At 29.9% G+C, this 24,580-nt stretch overlaps 1 protein-coding gene across 5 annotated transcripts; it reads right to left on the bottom strand.

The window, feature by feature from the left end:
• Positions 1–2,049: 2,049 nt before the first annotated feature.
• Positions 2,050–24,552, bottom strand: LOC113554426 (LIM/homeobox protein Lhx2-like). Of its 5 annotated transcripts, XM_026958278.1 has the most exons (6): positions 23,946–24,014; positions 23,653–23,723; positions 16,187–16,439; positions 12,631–13,019; positions 4,171–4,448; positions 3,903–4,076 (listed from the first exon to the last, which is right to left on the bottom strand). In XM_026958278.1, the coding sequence occupies exons 3-6, from the start codon at positions 16,417–16,419 to the stop codon at positions 3,903–3,905; spliced, it is 1,074 nt and encodes a 357-aa protein (XP_026814079.1). In that variant the 5' UTR covers positions 16,420–16,439; positions 23,653–23,723; positions 23,946–24,014. The 5 variants fall into 5 exon arrangements, with proteins under 5 accessions (XP_026814104.1, XP_026814093.1, XP_026814079.1 ...); XM_026958303.1 differs by lacking the exon at positions 23,653–23,723 and having other exon boundaries at positions 2,050–4,076; positions 4,171–4,445; positions 23,946–24,552; XM_026958269.1 differs by lacking the exon at positions 23,653–23,723 and having other exon boundaries at positions 23,946–24,549.
• Positions 24,553–24,580: the final 28 nt, after the last annotated feature.

Below are 24,580 nucleotides of genomic sequence, written 5' to 3'. Positions count from 1 at the left end.
GTTTACAGTAAAAACAAAGGGAAGGAATCTCATATATAAAAAAAGTTTATAGAATATTCCTTAAATAGAACAAAAATCTCAATAATTTTAGTACAATATAGTCTTTAGTGAGTATTAAAATTTAATAATAATAATTGTATAATTAAAGAAGGAAATAGGGGTGAGCATGAATGTGTGTAATACAGTGCATGCATACGGTAGCGATGGATATTAGGTAGTAAATCAATGGAATTATGGTGAAGGGTGTATTGGAAAAAAAAATTTTATAATTGTAGGTATTATATTATAACACGAGCGTTTATTAAATTATTCATAGTTACTAATTTTATGTGACAATATTTTATAGAAAACACACGGAAAAGACCACGTGGTGAGTTAAAAGTGATTAATAGAGAACTGGTGTCATTAGCTTGAATGTGGTTAATTTATTTTTAATTAAATTTAAGATGGTGGATATTCAATATTCATATAATATGAAACATGAAAAAAAAAATGATGAATATTAGTATTTAATACCACGTTAAAAACAAAAATTATATTAGTTTCCTAATTTTATTCAAACATTTTATTTTTATTATAAATTATAAAAAATAATTAAAAAAGTCATTAAATATTATGTTTTTTTTTAATAAGAACAAAAAAAACATATTTAAATGCAGTATGATTTCATTAATTGACAATTAAAAACCGAGATATGCAAACATCTGCGCTAATAATTGTACATATTTGAAATCCAGACATTGCACAAGACAAATCCGTATCAAACTATCAAATGAGATTTCTGCGAAACTATAAAGTTTATCCGAACGGATGTATTTATGTAAACCGTAAACGTATAAATTTTCGAATAACTACGGTTATAATACTATTACTATATCTTAACAGTAGTGAATAGCGTAAGAGAGAGAGGTATTATTATTTATTATACCGATCTGGGTATGCTTTACGACGGAATAGGAGTCCCACTGACGACGAACAGTGCCGGTCGTTTGTGCAGTTCAATATTATCATGTACGAGTATAGGTTTAAGGAGAGAATAACTTACTTATGTATATTATACGGTTCTCACGCCCGTTTTCGTTTCAAAACAATACAACGATAATAGTAGTATCGATTGTCGCGTACGGACGTTTTGAGCAGTTCACAGAGCGTCACAAGACGGCGTACACGTCATGAATATTATTATAAAACATTATATTGTTATGTGTATCAATAGTATTATACAATGTGACTCTTTCAAAGGTAAAATATAACATTCGTTTTTTCGATGTTTTTGAGAATATTATTTTTCACGTATTTGGGGTTATTAATATGCAAATCAACATTATAGAAAAAAAATCATATATTTTTCGTTATCATTTTTTATTATTTTTGCCTAGTTATTAGTTTTTGAAACACTGTGTACATTTTTTATTTTATGTTTAAAAACAGAATATTTTCCAGATACATTTAATACACAAATTCGATTTCAAACAAGTATCTAATTAATTAGTTATAAGTACCTGTTTAAGATTTTGAAAAGTGAAATAGAGTGGTTGTTGTTTATTCATCAAAACCTTAAATACTTAAAAGTTATAAGTCATAACTAATTAAATACCTTATTTTTAAATGAGATTTTCTCAGAAAAATTTTCCATAAAGGTATATTAAATTAAAAATGAATGGTATCATAAAAATAAAAAAATAATTGAAATGACAACGATAGTATATAATATAAATTTTTTTAAAAATATTGTTTTGTAATGGGTTAAGATGACCTCAAATAAATATACATAAAACGTTAAGTAATTTTGGGTAAATGAGTATTTTAACTTTAATTAACATGCATAGAGGTACCGGATGGAGTACATTAATAGTTATAATCAGGTTGGTATGTGAAAAATAAAATAATATATACAAAAAAAGAACACATTTTTGTTAAAGTTATTGAAATTATTTTTTTTACTTTTTTAACATATATTTTCTCAACAAAAAAAAGAACATCATTTTCATAGACATTACAATATAAATACACACACGTATATAATATAATAATAATTATTATTATTTTTATAATCTCCTAGAAGTTTATAATATAATATTATAATAACGACATTGTAATCGGATCTATCTACCATTAAACACTAAAATATTCGCTAATAATATTATAATATTGATTTTATTTTCAATTTTATATAATATATAGTTAATATGCTTAAATAATAAATTGACTAGAATTTAATAAGATCAATTGCTTTGGAATAGCTTATCTGCATGTGTTGTAAGCAATAAAGATATTGGCCCGAAACAATAACAGTATTTATAACAATCCTCTTCCTCCCATAATATTATGATACAATATAACATAGTTGATATTACGGTACCTTTGGCTTCGAAGCTATATATTTTACGTAACTAAGTATTTTTTTTTTTTTTTATGGACGATACAATTACATGGAAAATTAAAATGTTCAATTATTTTTTATGTTTTCTTATATAACATAGGTGTACCTACAATATGCTTGGTCAATACGCCTTAAAAATAAAAATTCATGAAAACGAGGTTAATAAAACGCACTCGTGGTTCTTGTAGACTGATTACGATAATGTATTATACAGTCTTTAATTATTATTTCAAACCGGATACAATAGTTTGATAATTGAAAAAGTAATAATAATATACCTACAGCACAAAAATTGTTGAAATATTTTTTATAGTGTTGCCAATTTTGTTTGAATTTGTTAAATTTTATTCAGGGAACAATGAAACATGATCGTTTTCATGTTGTCGAAATTATCTCACCAATAAATTACAAACATGCATATCGAGTACAGACTCATTAAATTGTCATATAAATCGATGGCATAAATATTAAATTCATTATGATATGGTACTTAGCCTGTTTTTGAATTTGTTTGTAAACGATCAGTTAATGGCGGTGTGATACACGGCATTATGAAAAGGAATATTACATGTTTAAATTATCGGATTTGTTAAAAAAAAAAAAAATTAGATTATATGACAAAGTGACAGGGGTCTTATAACTTCTCAGCCAAGGCGTGAACCTACGCGTACGTATTATCATTGCTAGTCTTTGCCGTGCGGTGTATAATTATTTTTTTACGAGTCGTTTATACTAATTACTAATTAGGGTGACCATTCAATTAATATTAGTTTTTTTATTCACGCACAAAAGAAAACATATACAATTAATTGCGAGTGTTTAGCGACCTTTGAGTATACGCCGCACGCGAATAGGCAGCTCAAATAACACGCGTGTTGAACATATAATAATAATGTATACGTATTAAACTTAATTAATAATAATATGTTACATTGTAACAGTTACAATGTACGGATTACGAATTATAAATACATACGCATGTAAGTATATACATACATATATATATATATATAACAAAGAGTGTAATAATAATAATAATACATCAAGTTAAGGAACAATTGTTTTCTCTTTCTTAAACTTATAATCACTTAAACGTAATATTATATATTAATTACAATTTTCAATCGGTTATAGTAACGTACATACAATGCGTAATGCGTACACAAATTATTTTGTAAGAATATCGTAATATAATAATATAATATCGTATTGATTTATCATTTTTATGCATACCCGAATCGTTACGATCGATTATCGTATAACACACGCCCGTACATATTATTATAGGATACGGCTACGCATCATTGTTCATTACCGGGATTTTATCTATTGGATTTTAAAAGAAAACGGTATATATATATATATATATAGGGGAGGGTCGAATGTTTTGTCGTCGGGCGCGATTGAATTTAACTTCAGATACGCCTAACGTGCTCGGACTGGCCGACGATAATATACAGGGCACCCGCGATGACGATGGTGATATTTTAATAAACATGATTACGACTCACGTGTGAAATCAAAAGAGATCTACAAAGTTTAAACCCTGCGAGGTCTGGGTGTGTCCCCTGATGAGATCGGGGTCGGACGGCGTAGTCTGATTTTGATTCGACATGGAACTGGTTACCATTTGGTTGTTCTCTTGCCTCATAATGTTTCTTCTCCATTTTGCTCTGGCGTTTTGAAACCATACCTGTATGCACGCGAGATGTCGTAATGTCCATGTAATTATAGTTCCTACATAATATTACGATATTAACATAATCCGACGAGTCGGCTTATCATACCTGTAACACTCGTTTGGACAGTCCAGTCTTTTGAGCCAGCTGTTTCAAGTCCTTGGCATCTGGGTTTTGGTTGATGTTGAAGTACGACTTCATTGTACGCAGCTGGTGGTGTTTGAATGACGTTCGCATGCGTTTCGTCCGTGTTTGCTGATGTTGCTGCTGTGACATGCCACCGGTAGTGCCGCCCATCGTCGAAGAGTTTGTGGGCGACGACAAGCTGGACGTTTCGTAAGTCAGTGATTCCATTGAAGAAGATAGGTCTGTGGCTTGCATGACTTCTATAAAGAAAATATATTATTAAATCGTAAATGTATTTTATTGAATATGATACAGTGCAGTCCAATAGTATTGTTAAACATTTTACGTTTGAACGTTTCGAATTTAAAAGTATTCATGAAAAATTTAATCTGCGTGGTAACCTAACCGTGATGGTTTTTATTATTTCAAATACAATTAGATAATAATAATGGTACTTTTTTAATACAATATTTTTGGTAGATGATAATTGTCCAGGATTGTAAATCCGAATCTAAAACTATAAATTATTCCTTTATTACCTTTTTAATCATAAAAATACACAATGCACCTTGCATTATACTATACATAATTATTTAGACGCCGAACTAATTAAGTCTAGTCGAATTTATGATAATGAGCTTAATATATACACATATATATATACATATACATATATTATGTACAATAGTTCAAGTGTATTATAATTTAATCAAGTAACGCGTGTAAATCGAGATCCAACCGTCTACCGTTAAAACAAGCGAATTGGCACAAATGGAGTATACACACGCGCATGTCATAGATAATATAATATATTGTTATATCTTATGTTATGTAAAGGTACGTATGTACTATATACGCATGTGTTCATATTATATCCGCTATTATATCTTAAAAAAAGGAATGAAAAAAACTGACTTACGGTCAGTAATTTATTCCTTATTAGGTGGAATAGCTGCAGGAAACGTCATTTAACCACCGCACATGGTCTTGCAGGACTTGCTGCAGGAACCCATATCCCCTTTCTCCACGAGTATCGACATCTGGATGGCACGGGGGCGTCCATTGTTTGCAGAATGTATATACGTCATATATACTTTTCTCTCTCTCGATTCCCGTCTCTTTTTGTATACTTTGTATACTTACCCCCTCGCTCTCACTCAAACGCTCTCTCTACGCGCTTATTCTCTTTTCGTTTACTCGTATATATATGGCATATCATACATGTAGGTGTACAGTTTTTTTGAACTCGTACGGAAATAAAACGTATGTTGTATATAATATATATGTACACTTTAGTGACGAATGACGGACAGGTGCCCCACATCGGCGAAATAATCCAAAATAAACAATGCGCATAAGAAGTGTGCTTGGGAAAGAAAACATTTGTTCGACACAAACAGTGGCCGAGGTTAATGGGCACAACTATTGACGACGACGCGTTCGGGTCGGAAAATATACGGAATAAAAGAGAGAGAGACAGAGAGGAAGAAAGAGGCGAAGAGAGGGGGGAGAGAATGGAGAGCGAAAGAAAAGAAACAAGGGTAGTAGTGATGGTAAAAAGGAAGGAGGGGAGAAATGCTTAGAAATGGTTTTTTTTTTTCAATGACATCTCGTTATATCTACCAACGACGAATGGAAATCGTTTGGAGGTGGTGTTTTTATGTCAACTCGCTCGTTGACAGCCCCACATCGTACTTTCGTTCGTGTATATATAATTTATACACGTCGCCTCCATTGTTATTGTTGTTGGACTTGGACAGAGTGTGTACATATAAGCACAAGTTTACCCAACCGAATCGGATCTATTCGGTTGTTCAAAGGTTTTTTTGATACAATTTGTATAGTTAAGTACACACTACACATGTCTGGTTTGTTGTAGGTAAAGTTTGTGTCTATGAATGTAGATTATAGGTAGGTAAATTGAATACTCATTTAACATTTTAATATATTACAAACTTCATCATACGACACGCGGTGACATATGCAAGTACAGTTTAAACACTGTGTATACATTTCGAAAATGTATTATGCTAGAAAAGAACTCGAATTTGAAACGAACCATATATTATATTTTTTCGTTAATTTTTTTTTTTAAATTTATTAAATAATTTTATTAACATTGAAAATAAGTATATATTATATATATTATATTATCATAATGTATGAAAGGAGTTCACAGCAGCGCCACTTTAAATTAAGTTTAGGTACTTTTAAATTTTCACGGGTATTTTTAATTTGTATTACCTACGGATAATTTAATACGGTTAGTGATTTAAAAGTGGCATCACAAAAATTGTCAAATAGACTCTGTAATAATTACTATTTTTTGAGCAAAATATTTCATGACATATTATTTAAAAAATGTTAATGCTTATAAGTGTATATTTTAATACTTAATAATGTTTTATTTATATTTACATTTAAAAAAATATATGATTAATGGGTATTGGTATAATCTAATTTATTTAATTTCAGGGGAAAGTTTATCATGATAATCTAAAGTAAATAATCAAACACGACTAGCTGTGTAGAATATATATACATATACATATATACTAACGAAACATAATATTCTGAAGAACAGAATTATTAATTGCACGCATTACAAAATAAAAATTTACTTGATTTCATAACGAATACCTGTTATACCTCCAAACAACTACACGAGTACCAAGACACATTAGAGACGTGGTTTGTGACAATCCGGATCCCACACGAAATTGTTCGATTAATGTATTATCATTTCGACGTTAACGTTACAAATATAATAATATAATATGTATGCATAATATATTATATTGTGTACAATACATAGTATAAAGGATGCAGGCCACCTTATTTTGCCATATAGTCAACACAGAATAACAGGAATACACGTAGACTCATCCTATATACACTGTATATATCTATATATTTTATACGGAATTACTTTTGTTTACGTTCACCTCGATTCGATTAAGAAACAGATAGTGTAATATACAGGATGATTCGAAAAGTATGCTCACTCCTTTTTTTCTTCATTAATACAGTTATTCAAAACCGAATATATTTTTAATCATACTTATAACGTCCATATTAAAATTTTAATTTTTGTTTGTACTACTTAAATAAGAAGTGCCCTGTAAAGATATAAACTTCTTATTTTTTTTTAAAAAAATGACAATTTATCTTTAAAACAGTAAATTATTTAAATAATTGTTAAGAAAAATTGTTGTGTAGTTACTAAGGATCGTAGGTCCATTAATATTGGGTTTGATGAGGTATTCAAATTAATATTAATATATTAACACATTTAATAATCTATAAAAGTGGCCCAAGTATGATAAGCACTAGATTCAGTATTATATCTATTTTATATTTTTGTAAATCCGTATTTATGGACTTTCAACTTTAGCTGTATATATTTTTAAAGATTTTAATCACTGAAAAACTACACGTTCGAATTTTGTATTAGATACTTACATCAAAATTAAAAAAATTATCCTCTAAATAATTTACAGTAAAAATAGATATTAGATTCTTATTTGAAAATCATAACTCATGATTCATAAGTATGTATCACCACGGGACATTTTATAAAAATCTCAAGAATTTGAAAACATAGTTTTTAATTATATTTAAGAATTTAAAAAATCAGGATTTGAATAAATTCATTATTAAATTAGAAAAAAAAGGGAGAGAGAGCATGTTTAGTGAATCACTCTGTATTATAATAAATATAAATAATATACGGATCGTTGTTTTTTTAGTAATAAAATAAACGTAAGTACCTCCCGTATATATATATAAATATAGATATAGATACCTACCTACGATATAGTATTATATACAATCCCGCGGAAGCCCCCGCAGTAGGACTATATTAAATTTTAATTGGGTTCCGTCGAAAGGGTTCGTTTTTCGTTGACACCGATGAACGGTTTCCATATAGATATATAACATGTTAATAAACCTTCCGAATAGGAAGCGGTGGCGGCGGCAGGGGATGAAATATATTATTATTATTACGAGGACGTGCCGATAAGACTGTATAATATTATAGTGTGTGTGTGTGTGTGTTAAGAATACTCGCACGCGGGGTAGCGCGTTGCTACCGGGTGCTCGCGGCGGCGATCGTCTCTGGGTGGCCTCCGGCGGCGTCCAATTAGAGGTGCGACAACACACGCTCCGTGTAAAATCGTATATTATTATAATATCGTCGTCGTCTCGGGTCTCCGGGAGTGTAAAGAAGTTTTTGCTGCTCCTACGCGCGACGACCGAGTAAAATAAAATAAAAACCAACGATCGCGCGAGTATGTGTGTGTAAGCAGTTGCATATAAATCGTCTTGGGGACGACGACACGGTTTCTATCTTAAAGCCACCGGGTGTGTGTGCGTTTATATATATATATATATAGAGAGAGAGAGAGAGAGATAAATAGACAGAAGGAGACATGAAAAAGAAATAAAAAAAATATAATCTTCGCTTCCAGTCTCTCGCCGATAATATATTATTATTATACGACACACCATCCCTCCGGTACACTATCTATCTATATATATTTATATATATATATATAATATACATCATGGTGGCACCATCTCCAATAAAAATAAAATATAATGTATAGTATTTCAGTATGTGTGCGCTGCGACTGTATATTATATAGTATTTCGTGTTCTGTTATTTACAATATATATTATACGTATTTATCGCCTCCGTCGACACTACACAAGCGCGCGTACAAACACAATATTATAAATAAACAATATATACTGTTAATATATAATATATAAGTACACAAAAGTGATATATCGTTTACCGGAGGACCGTCACACATACATTAACGCGTATAATGCATTTGTAATCGTTCAATATCGTTTATTCAAATTCAAATTTTTGGAATTATATAGTGTCTATTATGCATAGACTTTACTATGAAATTTTATAAAGTTGTACAAATCATTTTTTTAAATGAGATCAATTCTTTTTTGACCGTAAACCGTTTTGCAAATGATTTTCGCACATTTTTAACAACTTATTTAAACCTGCAAAGTTTGGTAAACGAGTCATTTCTGTGTTACGAAATTAATGCACTTGAAATAATCGTTTCATTATCATTTGTGAACAATTTTTGGGTAATTCAATTGTATACTTGGCTAAATATTAACTTCATATTATGTTTTATACGTTTTCAAAAACATTATTTATTTAACAATAGTATAGGTGTACAGTAAAAAGTGATGTTTTATTTTGAAAAGAAGAGGGTTGTACCAGGGTATTCTTTGAATTAAATCATAAAAAAATCTGTTAATTTTAAAATACAATATGATCTTTAAGTATAATTTCTAAAATTTAAAGAATTTTCATAATTTGAATAAACGCATAATCAAAGGATAAAGTAGAATTGAGCGTGCTCGATGAATTGCTCTGTATAAATAGGTTCGAAGTTCGAACGGAAGATCGCAAGCTGTTGTGAGCTCGCATACGCTCTTCGCAGAAGGCCAATACGTCTTAGCCACCGGACGCGAGTTAAATTTATTTCCGAACGTTACGTGATTTATATTGCCGTATGTACGTATTTGTATATATATAATATATAATATACTATATATGTATATGCGCGTACGCCGATGTAGGTAAAAAGTAAAAGAAAAAAATTCTTCTTCCCTTTCCCACCACTGTCAACATTTTGTTCGTCACCTCGTCTGCAATGCGTTCTACGAACTCTAATGTTCCACGGTTATGTACACCGCATCGCGTTAATTTTCAATTACTAACAAATTATCGTTTTATTTCCACGTACCATATTATTAATTTATTGCAAAATAAAAATTTTGTGTATCATATAAGATTAAATTTTCAATTTATGAATTGCAGATTCGCGCAGAATTAATTATTTCAATACAATACAATAAATCATTATGTCGTAACATTATGGCTGTTTCGATTTGAATAATTTCAAGCAACTTTTTCAGTATTTGTTTTTTTGTCATGATGAAAATTAATTTATTAAATATCAAAAATAAATATTTTAATGTAAAATGTGTTACGGGCAAATGTTGAAACGGGCAAACCTCACAATCAAAACGCAGACTTCCCACAGTGCTTGGACATAAATCATATTTCTAAATAACCGGACATATTATCTGACGGTAACCAACATCATCTGAGAAAAACAGAAGCAACTATACATTTACTATATTTATTTCACAGTATTATAATATAGAATATAATAATATTATTTTAATGTAAATAAAATATAAATATCTCAAAAATGTGTTTTTATTATTAAATATTCTATTATTATGCACTATTATATACTTATCATTGTTCGATAATAAAAAATATGAGTTTAAATTTTTAAAATAAAAATTATAGTACTAGCATTACTGTAGTATAGTACAATTATATTAATTTTATCGTTGTTTATATATACTTAATGTTTGAAAAATGTGGGGCTTACTGTGAAATATTTAAATAGGTTTAGTTTCTACGGATTTTACTAAATGATAAAATCAAAACTAGGTTAGCACTGACAAAAGTTGAAATATGAAGTTTCATCTAAGTATCGTGAGCAGTTTGCGTTTTACCCAAATATTTATGGAATATGCCCGATTCTGACTTCTGCCCGTAACTTATGCTAAGACTAGATTTAAATTTAAATTTTAAAAAACTTGCGTGATTTATTTTGTTACGCAATACTTATAGAATGTCATAAGTTCTCATCTGAAATTTTAAATTATAATTAAAATAAAATCTATGGCATACATATACGAGTACATACATGTGTATATGCAAATAATTATTGTTTACTCATTCGTAATATTTAATAAAAAAAATTAATATAATTTAGATATTCAGGTGCATGCATTTTCTTTGCATCTACACAAAACATTAAGTTCTGTAATATTGCACACACATAAAATCTTATGTGTATTAAATAATTAATTTAATTTATAATTTTTTTGATTTAACAATATTGTAAAATATTATTAATAGCAGGTTAAAAATAAATTTAACGAAATTATATGTTTTTTTCTGTGTATTATATTATATAACTATTAGAACAAAAAATACTAATTGGACCGAAATTCGAAGAATTACAAGAGATTCAATACTATTTAAATTATTTGTGATACGACTGTTTCGAGCCAGACAAAGATTAGTGATATGGATGGGGTTTACAGTAAACAAGATATAAAATCAGTAAATTCTATAAAAACTTGTTTGGCATTGAACATTTTACGTAAATAAAACCTCTATTAAAATTATGTTTTTTGGCTAATGTATACTTCATTTGTTAGTCTGCCCACCAAAGTAGAATTATTCAATGTACTTAAAGTAATATTTAAATTAATACGTTTAACACGACCGCATTTAATAATTTGTCTCATTTTATGTGATCAATATTCATAACGATTGTATTTTAAATAATAATTGTAAGTAATATATTAGTGGTTGGAAAATGATGTGCTTGAATTTGATAGTTCATCTTAGGCGTATATGATTATTATACAGCTTGATAAATTATAATTATTAATAGTTTTACTTACTAAATAGACGGATATGATAGATTTTACTTTATATAAAGTATTAATATTATTTAAACTAATTATTTCCCCGTTAAAACAAGAAACAAGCGTTACTTTTATAATATTTTCAATAATATTGTAAAAATGACACAGAGCATATAGGTAGAATAAAACATAGTGGTTAACTGTTACTAACAATTAGATTTATAAATAAAATATTAATTTATTACATTTGATTGTTTTATATTTATCTAATGTATTCATAATTTAAATTCGGTATCTAAAATTGAATAAATTATATCAAACCTATTTTAAAAAAATATTAAAAAAATATATTTTGCATATTTGAAAGTCATAATAAATCACAGAGGGCATACTTTTTTTGTATTATATATATATTTTAGTAAGTACAGAAAATAAATACGTAGGAAGCTTTGCAGTTTTTATTTAAATAGAAATATTCATACATAATGTTTTAATTTGATTCAGTGTACGTTGGTTTGTTTAAATTTTTAAATTATAAACACATACGACATATTTTCATGTATGGCCAAAGTCACGAATTTATAACTGATAATAATAAATATATTACTGTCAAAGCCATTGTAAAAAACACCAAAGTTTATCAAATATTATTCTATTCTATCAGACCAAATTGCAGTAGTTCGTCATTCTCTAATAACCACATCTATAATGACATTATTACACGGACAAAAATATTAGTCATTGCAAGCTTTATAATTTCATACATATACAGCTATAATTACAACAACCCTTTTCATGATGAATTTTACTTGCGCACACAGATCGACAATAAAGCATAGTATTTATACGGTTTTAAGCGAATATAATTATTTAGGAGGCATAGTGACGTAATAACTTCGATCTATACAACTGGTTCGATGGCGCGTTAATGGCAACACTCACCCAATGTCGATTGCGGTATGCTGAGCACGTTGAGTTCGGTAAGCCCGTTGCAATCGGCCGTCGCCATGGGTGACGACAACATTTGGACGTTTCTCTTCTTCCGAGGCCTGCCCTTGTGTACCGACGGCCAGTGATGGCCTGCCGCCCGGGGCGGGCTGCACATCGGCTCCAGATCGCACGCCATGTCCCTGTGCTTGAGGCGCTCGTAGTCAGGTCTGCAGAAAACCGCGCCGTCCCGTACTCCGTAATAGTCGCCTTTGCACAGGACCGCGCCGCACGCATAACACGCGAAACACTCCACGTGGTACACGAGATCTTTGGCTCTCATCACTAGGTCGCAAGCGCCGATACCGCCCTGGCACCGGGCACAGCGTTTTATCGAGAACAACCTGGCAAAAACACGTGACGTAAGTATTTAAAAAGTCGTTATACGATTTATTATCATCGTCCAGTGGCGTAATTGAGGGTGCATTTTCAAACGTGGATTAAGTCTAAAAGAATTTACCTTAAATTTTCCAAAATAAAGAAGTATAATGTAACGCACTCATAACATAGAAATGTTTTTTTCTTCAAATTATTACTTATAAGTATATTATTATATCACGTATCTCCCGTTGCATAACATGTTAACTTTATCGTATTATCCGAGTAACAAGTATAACTCAAAATAATAATATTTCATACATTTATAGAATTTTTTATTTTGTTTTTTCAAACAAATTATAGTAGGTACCTTTTTAGTGAAAACTAATATGAGTGATATTGGTACCAAAGTCTTAATTCCAAGTCATACCATGAGTTTTAAGCCTTGTGTAAAATAAATGATTTTACTTCCATAGTTTTTTTACCCAATTATTAGTCGTTGAGCGTGTATCATAAAACACAAGTGTACATTTCGATTATTTTCGTATAATTTCAGAATATTTTTTGTTTGCAAGAAGTTGAATTATTTAAAAAATATATATATTGAAATTAACTCGTTTTAAATAATTGAAATTATATTTTTATACTTTTCAGAATGTGATTTTGAGAAATGCATAAATTCAATAAATGGTAAACAATAAAACATAATCCTAGTAAACTAAATTGAAAAAAATTATCTCATATATTTTAGCAACAAGTCTTGTTGGTATGAATATTTTTCACGCACTATACGGGTAAGTAAACATATCAAATTTTCGGCATAGAAACACCACCACAGAGTCAGAAATATAATTGTTGAATTGGTTTGAAGTGGACGGGCAGCTACGAGTAGTAAACGTTATTATTATATAATATAGATTTATACCTCAAACGCGGTGAGAAGCACACTCTACTAAACACATTGTGGCTCGGGTTGGACACGTGCAAAAAGAAAAGGGAATTTTACAATACTCGTCCTGTGCCGCTGTATACAGTGGGAGATTATCTAGCCAAAAATCAGCGATCGGATTTTGATTAGGAGACGCGTGGCCGACCAGCGACGACGGCGACACAAGTTTATAGGTACCTGTGCACTCGACACCGCAACAACGGACATCTGGAAAACCGGCGGGGGACGTCCGAAAACACCAGCTATTGCGGACAACGTTCGACCATTATATTAATTTAAAGCAGTATATTATCGTATTGTAATGTATTAAAATATAATATCAAGTCGGGATCGTCATCGCGGAAACAATGATTACACGACCAGAGACTGCACGTGCACGTCTCTCTCCGGGTGCCCCGCGGTATGATATAATACGTATAAGTTGGCGCGGCTTGTACCTACCCTATATAAAAGCGTATCTACAAAGGGATTAAGCACGCGGCAGGTAGACTCGACCCGTCGCCGCACACGTCCGCGGTATATACCGCAATATTGTCGTCGGTGCAGATGTTTTGTGTTCGCCCAAACGGCGTGCGGTTCACGAGTGAACAACCCTCAAGTCGTTCTCGTTATTACCGCGTACACACGCACATATATATATAATATTGTATTAAAGCCTGCCTGTCAGTCGATCATCGTTAGAGAAACGGAACGTGACCGACAGTCGGTCGACGGAGCCGATCTCAAAAAGCAGTCCTAACTCGACATAGCGGTGCCCGTGTACAATATCATAACATTATTATTATCGTGACGTAACGATGGTTAGTAATTAATTCGTCGAAAAATCTGGGAAACCGATTTTCATCGCAACGATAGGATTATGTTCTATTTGCTTATTCACTACGCATTTTATATATAATATTATAATATTATTATAAACGAGTACGAAGCGGAAAAATATGAAATAAAATACTGAAATATTTTATCGCAAAGGCGCGACTTCTTCAATATTATAATACACACGCACAATTCATTTCAATAGGCTTTGCAGTACCTATTAACTCCCCTCGTCGTATTATTTAATCCTTGTACTTCATCAACTCAAACGTGATACGCACGTGCGTACAATTCACGTCATATTGACAGAAAATCTGATTCCATATTATTGGCTTAAAATAAATCCATAGAATTAGTTTGTTCTGGAATAATACATTACACTCATACGTATCAATACGATTAATATAGATTTGAGTTTTTTATTAAAAAAATGTGTTAAAAAATGTATTTTTTCGCTATTACTGTAGAGATTCTGAAAACCTGCCTATATAGCTAGATATTATATTATACTATTATACCACACCGTTTTATATCATGACGAAAAGCAAAACTATTATTTTGTCTTAAATTAGATCTGTTTTGTTACTATCGTTTAACATATTTTTATAAACTAATAATTACTATAGGACGTTTGTTCCCCCCACGCCATAGGTCAGAATTCAACCGGAACCCGCAGTCATCATGCGAGTAAATTAGGGTGTTCGCGTTGCTGTTGAACAAAGTCTCCCTACACCTAATTGCATTCAGAAGTCGTGTAGTTACGACTGAAAGTAATTTTAAACATTTAAACATAATGACTTCACTTCAGGAATTTGCATACAAAGTCTTCGTCTGTCTCACTGCAATATATAGTCTTAAATAAATTTATTTATTTTAAACTGGCATGCTATTATACTATTGTTTTCTTAACCTGATATAAACAGTAGTTTAAAAAAAAATAAACAATGGTTAAGTATAACCTATACTAATGCGATATTTTATAATAATTATTATTTATTCGACAATTTTGTGATAAATATTTTTATGATACTAAAATAAGCTGTAATACCTTAGTTATTGTTTATTCATGTATTGTTTCGATGATATATGTATTAGTCGTTACGTCTTGTTACCTATTTATTATTATTTTGTTTAGTATAACATAGCCTCATCAATTCTAAAATAACTTTTCTAGGAATTGACGTAACATCTTATTTAAAAAAAAATGTAAACCAATTACTATAAAATATAACTCATATTCATAATATTTCATTTCAAAACAAACGAGGAGGGGGGGTAAAATGTGACGTTTATGGTGCTGATTTGTTCATAAGTGCGCCAATGGACGGTACAGGATAATCGATTAAATACATTATTACACACAAATATTTAGGTTATTTAATGAATAATAAATGTATTAGATACTCTCTACCATAACAATAATAATACCTGTAATAGTCTTGTTTGCAATAGATGTTGCCGTGCCTTGAATAACACGTTAGTTCTGTGTCTAGTGGCAGCTTACATTCGGCACATTGCAAACACCCAATGTGCCAACACATGTCCACTGCAGACAGGTAGAAACGGTCGTCTATGGATCTACCGCAACCGGCGCAACAAGCTCCGTTGCTGCCGTCCTCTGGATCGGCTGCCAATCCTGGACTGTGAATATCCTTCAGCATATCAACTTACAGAACATGACCTGTAAAAATAGCATACATGTCATACATGTCATACTGTAGAAGTTATGTATGTATTATTATTATTCAGTATAAGAAATGTTCGTATATTATAATTTATTATAATGATTATTAATTATTACGATACGCTTTTTAATATTTTAATGTTTTAATGTCTGCCGAACTTGGTGTTTTACTACACTGGAGTGGAATCCAAGTAGGCTGAGACCAGGAGTTTCTAACTCACGTTCCACGTGTTAGTTTTATTATCATTGATAACTATAGAAGCATACATTATATTTATGAGAAAAAAATCTTATACTGAATATATATAGAACAAATAGCATATTACAAGTAACACTTAGGTATCTACATATTACTATTTCATTTATTATATCGTAATTACAAATCTAATATTTTATTTAAAAAGGATCATATTTTTTTATGATTTTTGCATTTATTATTTAATAAATGTAGCTAATGACAGCTTTTATTCACTGTCTTAGAATTTATAAAAAGTTGAACATCCCTGGTTTAGATAATTTGGCTCAACAAATAGTATAGTTTTTTGGTATATGTGAAATGGTTTGTTCGGAATTTTAGTTAAACCAGTGACTATTAAAAGAGACAATCTTGTTGTAATTGCCAATTTTCGTAATGAATACGAACACTTGTCATGACGTTGAAGTTGATTAAACATAAGTGTTTATATTTAAACCAGAAAAATGCATTCTATAATATGCGATGTACTCATCAATTTGTTCGAGTTGTTAGTACCTATTTAATCAAGTAAAACGGTTTAGTCGGAATGGCTCGATTCCAAAATTAGAATTACTTAGTATAAAAAAGCTATATTAAACACTCAAAATTATTTAACTTAATGGAAAATATTGAAAAATATATCGCTATCGATTGAAATTGAGAAGACGGTCGTGTTAATTCTTAATTATATTTAAACACAGTTGGTAATTTTTCCAAACCTACACAAAAAATAATAAAACAAAATATGTATTTTATAATAGCATCATAAATAAGTGTGGATAACATACGTACATTAATAATGAACAATTTAATAAAATTATCGTGTAAAAACAATTTTCGACGTTTAATAAATTGTGAAATATACACCTTGATTGACAGAATTCACTAATATTTAATAATATTTTCTATTTTTCTTGGTTTAATAAATTATTTTCTTCTAGAGTATACACACATCACTTGAGTAGTAAAAGTTATGAATGTATAACAAACATGTTTTTTTTACATCTTTTTTAATTAGAGCTCTGACAGTGACGGGTTATTTAATCTAGATCTTCAAATGTTTTTTTGTCCCTCTCCCCTCTCCAACAACACCCACCTATTCGTGCTGTTTTCTGGCCATGATTCAAAAAAACTGTAACACCAATTGCTAGACCTTCCTCTAATTACACGTATCATTTCGTAAGAAGTGTTTAAAAAAATTATAACTGCGACTTATAAAAAAAATTAATTATCATCTTCCCATCGTATGGCGGGGCGTTATAGTAATTTGACATTACGGTATAGTGTTTCTTGCCCCCCCCCCACATGTAAGAACCTGTTAGTTTTAAAAACCACTGAAACCGGCTATAAATAACACCGTTAATGATCCCGCAAAAACACTATGAATGGAAAAGATGATTTTTTTCACTCTTATGAGAACATATTTTCTACTCGATGATTCAACTTTGCAGGGCTTGAAATCGATTTAAAAATCAATAAAAATTGTTAAACATTTTTAAAAATAGGTAGAAATTGAAATTAAAATTGTTCAAATGTATAAGTGATATTTGAAATCGAAAGAAAAAATTTAATTATTATTAAAATATAATTACTATATTTTACATTAATATGAAAATCATAAAATTGTAATATCAATACCACACTATTTTTAGTATTTTTTATTGTTTTAATTTATTACTTCTATTTCGTATGTTCATATATTATATATATATAAATATATTTGGTACTGAATGTTGCTAAAATTGATATTAAGTTAATAGTTGTAATTGTAAATATTAAAACTATAAAACCAGTATTAATTTTTTGTTTTAAATTATGACTAGTATGTATACATAGTCCATAAAAAAAACTTTAATTAAACTGTATCACCTGATCATAGCCGACTTCTAAAGATGTGACGAAATATATTTATTATATATTGTCACAATTGCAATTGTATTTATTTAAAAAAGAAAAGATTTCACAATTCTGTGCCTATGCATACAATATTATTATACTTTTCTAAGACGCGTGTGTCCGCACTCTTATTTGTATAGGTCCGTTCGTTATCTTGTATATCAAGTACCGTTGTCGTCGTTGCAGTCTTATCGTACACGCATAATAATAATAGTTTTGCCGAGGTAAATTGCCACAATTTATAATCGATTGCTGCTGTAGTTGTTTATTTTTCCTCGACAAGCGCTATTTTTTTTTATGATTCCCATTTATACATATAAAAATATATATCCAACTTAAGAGTGGCGGCGGTGGCGGCGCGTTTTGTTATAAAAAAAATAAAACGCGCGCGCGCGCGCTCGCGCTCACGCACATGTTCATATACACACACATAATATAATAAAAATACTTCGCAGGTGAAATGACCGCTCGGTTTATATACCGAGCACAGAGAGAACCTGTCTTAGCCAATAAAAGCCATTGTTGCAATACGGTTGAGATTCCTGCGGGACGACCGGTTTCGACTTATTTGGAAAATTCGTCGCACTGTAAAAATCTATCTGTAGCATGTACGTTTTATGTGGAAAAAATTCTATAAAGATGGTCAGAGGAGGCGGACAGGCAAAAAAAAAATAAAGTAAATTCGATGACGCACGCTGCCTTCCCCTCTTTATCTATCACAACCGGATTTTTGGGTCACAAAATGTCAAAGTCACCCGAAAAGCGGTGGCCATATTATTGTTATTCAGACCACTGGGCTCGGTTCTCGTAACAAAAATGTCAAACAGAAGTCTACAAAACGTTTTGCATTGGATTTGTTCACTGTTTAAATCATTGAAATCGCATTCCTCCGTATTTTTACAATCGAAAAATGCCCAACCTTACCCACTCATCTTGGATACTGATAACAAAATATACTTAAAATAACTATGAAAATCGTAATCAAAACTATATACAAAATAATACCATTCTTCTTAATTATTGCATTCACTTGATAAGGTTTAGAAATAAAAATTATCATGAAAAATATTATAATTTTCATTAATTATTTAATACTAAAATAATAAATAGTAGGTATATATGGACCGTGATTGTTATATATTATGTATACCATTTATGTTTATTTTTGTATTAATTTGATATGAAAATGAAAATATATTCTTTATTTAATAATCTATAAAATATATCAATCAATATAATCTAATGTATCTACAGTATTATTAATAATGCTCATTCATTTTACACACTATAATTGATAGTATCAACAATGATCCACGCGAAGATAATTTATACGGCTAATATATTTTTAAATTTTTTATTATGAACATAAAACGATCAAAATAATTATAATTTATAATTTAAATACTTCCCTAAAAATAAAAGTAATTTCATTCAACATTCTAACGTAGACAAACGTATTATTATATTTATATATCGATTGATAACATAGCCATGTATCGATGTATTTTTTTATTATACTAGTTATATCAAAATGTTCTAAGTACTAAAGGGATAATTGATATCCACCATCCGCATAGTAAGTGCATATATGTTTTTTATGCTATTTTAAACGATTGGCCACACAGTAACTTGTATAATTTGTACATGCTTTTTTTTTATATGATATTCCATAATACGACGACTAATTCACTAATTTAAAGCCTAATATGGGTTATTTGAACCAAGTATAGTGGTCATGTATCACTGGTCATGATGTACGTGATCTACCACGATCACATCGCAACACGTCGTCTTAATTATATGGAAAAGTAAACAATACTTTTAACTTAATACAGTATAGGCATTCAAGAAAAAAAACGAATCCTGAATTCTTACAATTTTATAGCAATTTTTTAAGTACCATATAGCATCAAACTAATAAGTAATCGAAGTTTTCCATAATATTTAGGTATGTGCCTATGCTAATATTCTAATTTTTGATTATATACACAATTACAAACATATAATAAATCAATAGTGAGGCCAATGATCCTTTTAACATTCTTTAGTAGCCCATTATTGGTAAAAAAATATATACATTTCTACAAATATTTTCAATTAGAAAAAAGAAACTTTTTTAATATTCTTATAAGACATAATATTATGTATCATTTAATACCGATTGGTACTCAATTATCAAATTATTTGTTATTATCAAAAGGGCATAGTAGTTATTTTAAAATCATATTTATATATATATATATATATTTATATATAATATTGATGTGTATGTATTATATTTTTTTAAAGAAATTTATTTTTTATTAAATAAAAAAAACCATTGTATGTAAAATGTTTCAAATGGTTTAATCTCAATATCACGTGATTTATAATATCGATTAAATATTTATTTTTGTGTTTATAAATATAGATTATAATAAGCATGAACATTGATAGATATTTGTCATGTGACTACACATATACAAAGAATTTGATTATATTTGTTTTTAATTAATTAGGTATATCATCATTATTTATAATTTTTAAAACTTGAGTATTACCTAAAGTCAACAGTTTAAGTAATTAATAAAAATTATATAATATTATGTATAAAAAGTTAATTTTGAAATTCAAATAATATATAATATATATATTATATTTTATAATATTCACAAATCAATAATTTTTAATTTATTTTATTATTTATTAAGACCATTTACTGCGTGATTTTTATTCGATAATATACATAATTATTATGTATATATTATTTAATAATACATATGCATACAGTATATTAAACATAAATTAATATAAATAAATTATCAGTATAATCATAACACTAAATCATTAACTAAATATACTTTATCAATTTTATAATATTTTTAATCAATTAAAATATAAATAAATTATAATTTATAGATTTATTTGTTGAAAATCTTCAAATTATTTTATTAAAATATCAAGATTTATATTTAATTGTTTTTAAATAAAAATCATTTGTGTATAGGTATTCATTTTAATTTTATAGGTTTCAAAAAGGTACTTTTCTAAATATTTTACTTTTTTTATTATTGTAATAACAAATAAATTTGATCAAACAAGTAATGTGTATATTATATTTTAAAAATAGTGTGGAGAAACCGCCCTGTTAAAATCATGTCAAGTATATATTATGGTAGTTTTTCAGAAACTACCATAACTATAAAAAAATAAATATATTTATAAGTTTATATAATCTGGTTAGGGCGAGGGAGACTTATATTTATAGTGGGTTTACTGGTGTCATCGTATATTATTCATAATGGAAATTTATTCTTCGTATGAAAAGTGAAGATTGATTATCCGTGATTAATATGTATGCAGCAGGGATGAACATTCAATATAAAACATATTAATATAATTCTTCGTATTTGATTCACAAAATAGAACATAAATTAAAATTACATTAATTATTTTTTATTAATTGAAAAGTATATACATATATGTATAATAAAAACAATATCTACGAAAAAATGTATACTGAAATATTTACAATCGCTATTGAATACATTTATTCATTATTTATAATAAACATTGACTGTAACCTGGATATATTATAATATATAATAATATATATTTATAAATAAATTAAATAATAAATACAAACATGACTGTTTCAAAAAGTTATGTTCAAATAAAATTGAAATTTAATATCTACCTATATAATATTCAAATATTGTTATATACATATGGTTTTTTTTTTATCTTAGATAGGGATGGAACTATATATAGGTATAGTCATTTGATTAAAGTATATAAATAAATTATACCAAAATGTGTTTTATTAACATTCTAATAAATAAACTAATAAATTCATGATATATCATATCTGTTTTTAAATAAGACTACAAAATATCAACTTTATACTACATATATAAATATATGCGCTTTAAATATGATTTCTGTATTAAATTTCAAATTTAACATAATATATTATTACTTTTAATGAATGCGTTGTACCAGTTTAATACATTTTTTATAATGTGTATGTATTTACCATTTAGTGAGGTTTTTAAAACACATACATTATAAAATGAGGTCATTCAAAATCAATCAAAACAGAGTAAATTCTTCATTTTTCGAGCGTATCATAACTATACGCGACATAGGTCATAATTAAATAAATAACCGTTTGTTTTAGCATTTAAATATGCTTAGTTACGTTTTTAATAATATTATATCACTAAACGTAATATATCAGTGATTTAAAAATTAAAATTAATTTAGTATCTATTATGATTTATTGAGAAGTTATGTTTTTTATACAAAAACGTAAATAAATTATAAGCTAAATGTATGTTATACAGGCATATCCTATTAATCCTATTGATATTAGAAATAGAGTTAGGTAATTTATTAAAAGTCACAAACAATATGCTTTTATAATTCTACAATTTACTATAGTACTTATTGATTATGCTTTTTTATTTATCTTACAGCATGTTATACTCAATGTAATCCGGATAAAATAACATAATCATATAACTTTTTTAAATTTAGTTACGATGGACTAATTATAAATTAATGTTATGTTTGCATACATATAATAAATAATATGTTTATGACATGGTACTGCGAATGTGAGAAAAATATTATGCACTTAGAAGCTATACTACTTACTACTTTTATGACTATTTCGAATAGTCTATGAGGAGAAATCATGAACAGTTAAATTTAACTAATATTCTAACTCGCTTTCGTATAGAAAAACGCACGACATTCAGGATCCAAATAAAACATTATTGTATAAAAGTACACCGCAAGGATACACAGAAACTCTACCGCAAAGCCACCTTGGTCCACGCATTTTCACAACCCGGAGTAGCGATAATACATAGTTATAGTGAGTTGTGATGGAAGAAAATCGAAATCATATGCAAAAAAAGTGTTATTTTCCGTACAACTTCAACGTTAACAATACCTGTACACTTAAATAATGATACGATAATAAAGTTTGATGGTATTAATAATAATTTAATATCGTCGCGGCGGTATCCTCAGTCGAAAATATCATTATATATTTATAGATTACACCCTGGTAAAACAGCTATATAATATTACCTGAAAATTCCGAGATGACCCCCGGTATAATGTATGTATAGCACGACACGGCGCACCGATCCATCGAGAACCTAAAAACAATATAGTATAACTACGTCTCGAAGTAACGATAACACGTCGTTATTGTTGAGCCAGTTATGGGGTCGATATTAGTATAATTTTAAACGTAAAAACGTGATTTTTCCGTACGTCACTTTAACGTTATACCTAGCCACGTATATATTGAAATTGCCAATAACGATACAACACTATGTGGTTAGATATATGATATTAATAATAATTTATAATATTACCACGGTATCCTTGTGTGTCTGTCAATGCGGCGGCGGCGGCGGCGGCGAGAGTACGCGCCGTCCGTGCGCGCTCATCCACCTACGACGACGGACTGTGCGCGCGCGCGCGATTCGCACTGTACCGACGGCGGCTGCTGCGGCGGCGACCGCGACAACGACGGCGAAGACACGACTATCGCGGACGCCGACTTCGGAGCGTATGTAAAAAAATTTCGTGGTCGGCCGACACGCACTCGGACGGCCCGCGAATACAATGTTACGATAACGGTAACGGCGTCATATCGTCGTTATGGCGTACTCGTGTTGTTATTACTGCGATACATTAATATATGAGTACGCGCGACGGCGGTGCAGAGAGAGAGAGCGATTGCCGGGGCGGTTGCGGAGACCGTCGTCACTGCAGCGAAGCAGAAAAATTAAATACCGCGTAGTCGGCGGCGGCACCCACACCACGAGGATATATCGGCGGCGGCGGCGGCGGTTCACAGAGAGAAACGCGAATCATCAGATAACGCTCGCGCGCGTACGCCGTATAACACGGGTATGACGCGGACGGGAAACCCGGTGGCGTAGCCCCAGGCGCAGGCCGCGACGGCGCGTCGCGATCGCCGTCGTCGTCGTGCGTACAGCAGGGC

This window comes from Rhopalosiphum maidis, chromosome 1, assembly GCF_003676215.2.
Source record: "Rhopalosiphum maidis isolate BTI-1 chromosome 1, ASM367621v3, whole genome shotgun sequence".
Taxonomy (NCBI): Eukaryota; Metazoa; Arthropoda; class Insecta; order Hemiptera; family Aphididae; genus Rhopalosiphum; species Rhopalosiphum maidis.
Note: the sequence above shows the minus strand (reverse complement) of the source record. Positions and strands in the feature narration are given on the sequence as shown.

What these genes read in the sequence shown, in the direction of transcription:
- LOC113554426 (XM_026958269.1), bottom strand. Translation starts at nt 16,419, where the DNA reads ATGCTGAAGGATATTCACAGTCCAGGATTGGCAGCCGATCCAGAGGAC. An exon ending in TGCAAACAAGACTATTACAG is followed by an intron (nt 13,020 to 16,186) that starts GTATTATTATTG and finishes TGTTTTTGCCAG; the next exon opens with GTTGTTCTCGATAAAACGCT. An exon ending in TGTCCAAACGAGTGTTACAG is followed by an intron (nt 4,077 to 4,170) that starts GTATGATAAGCC and finishes GCGTGCATACAG; the next exon opens with GTATGGTTTCAAAACGCCAG.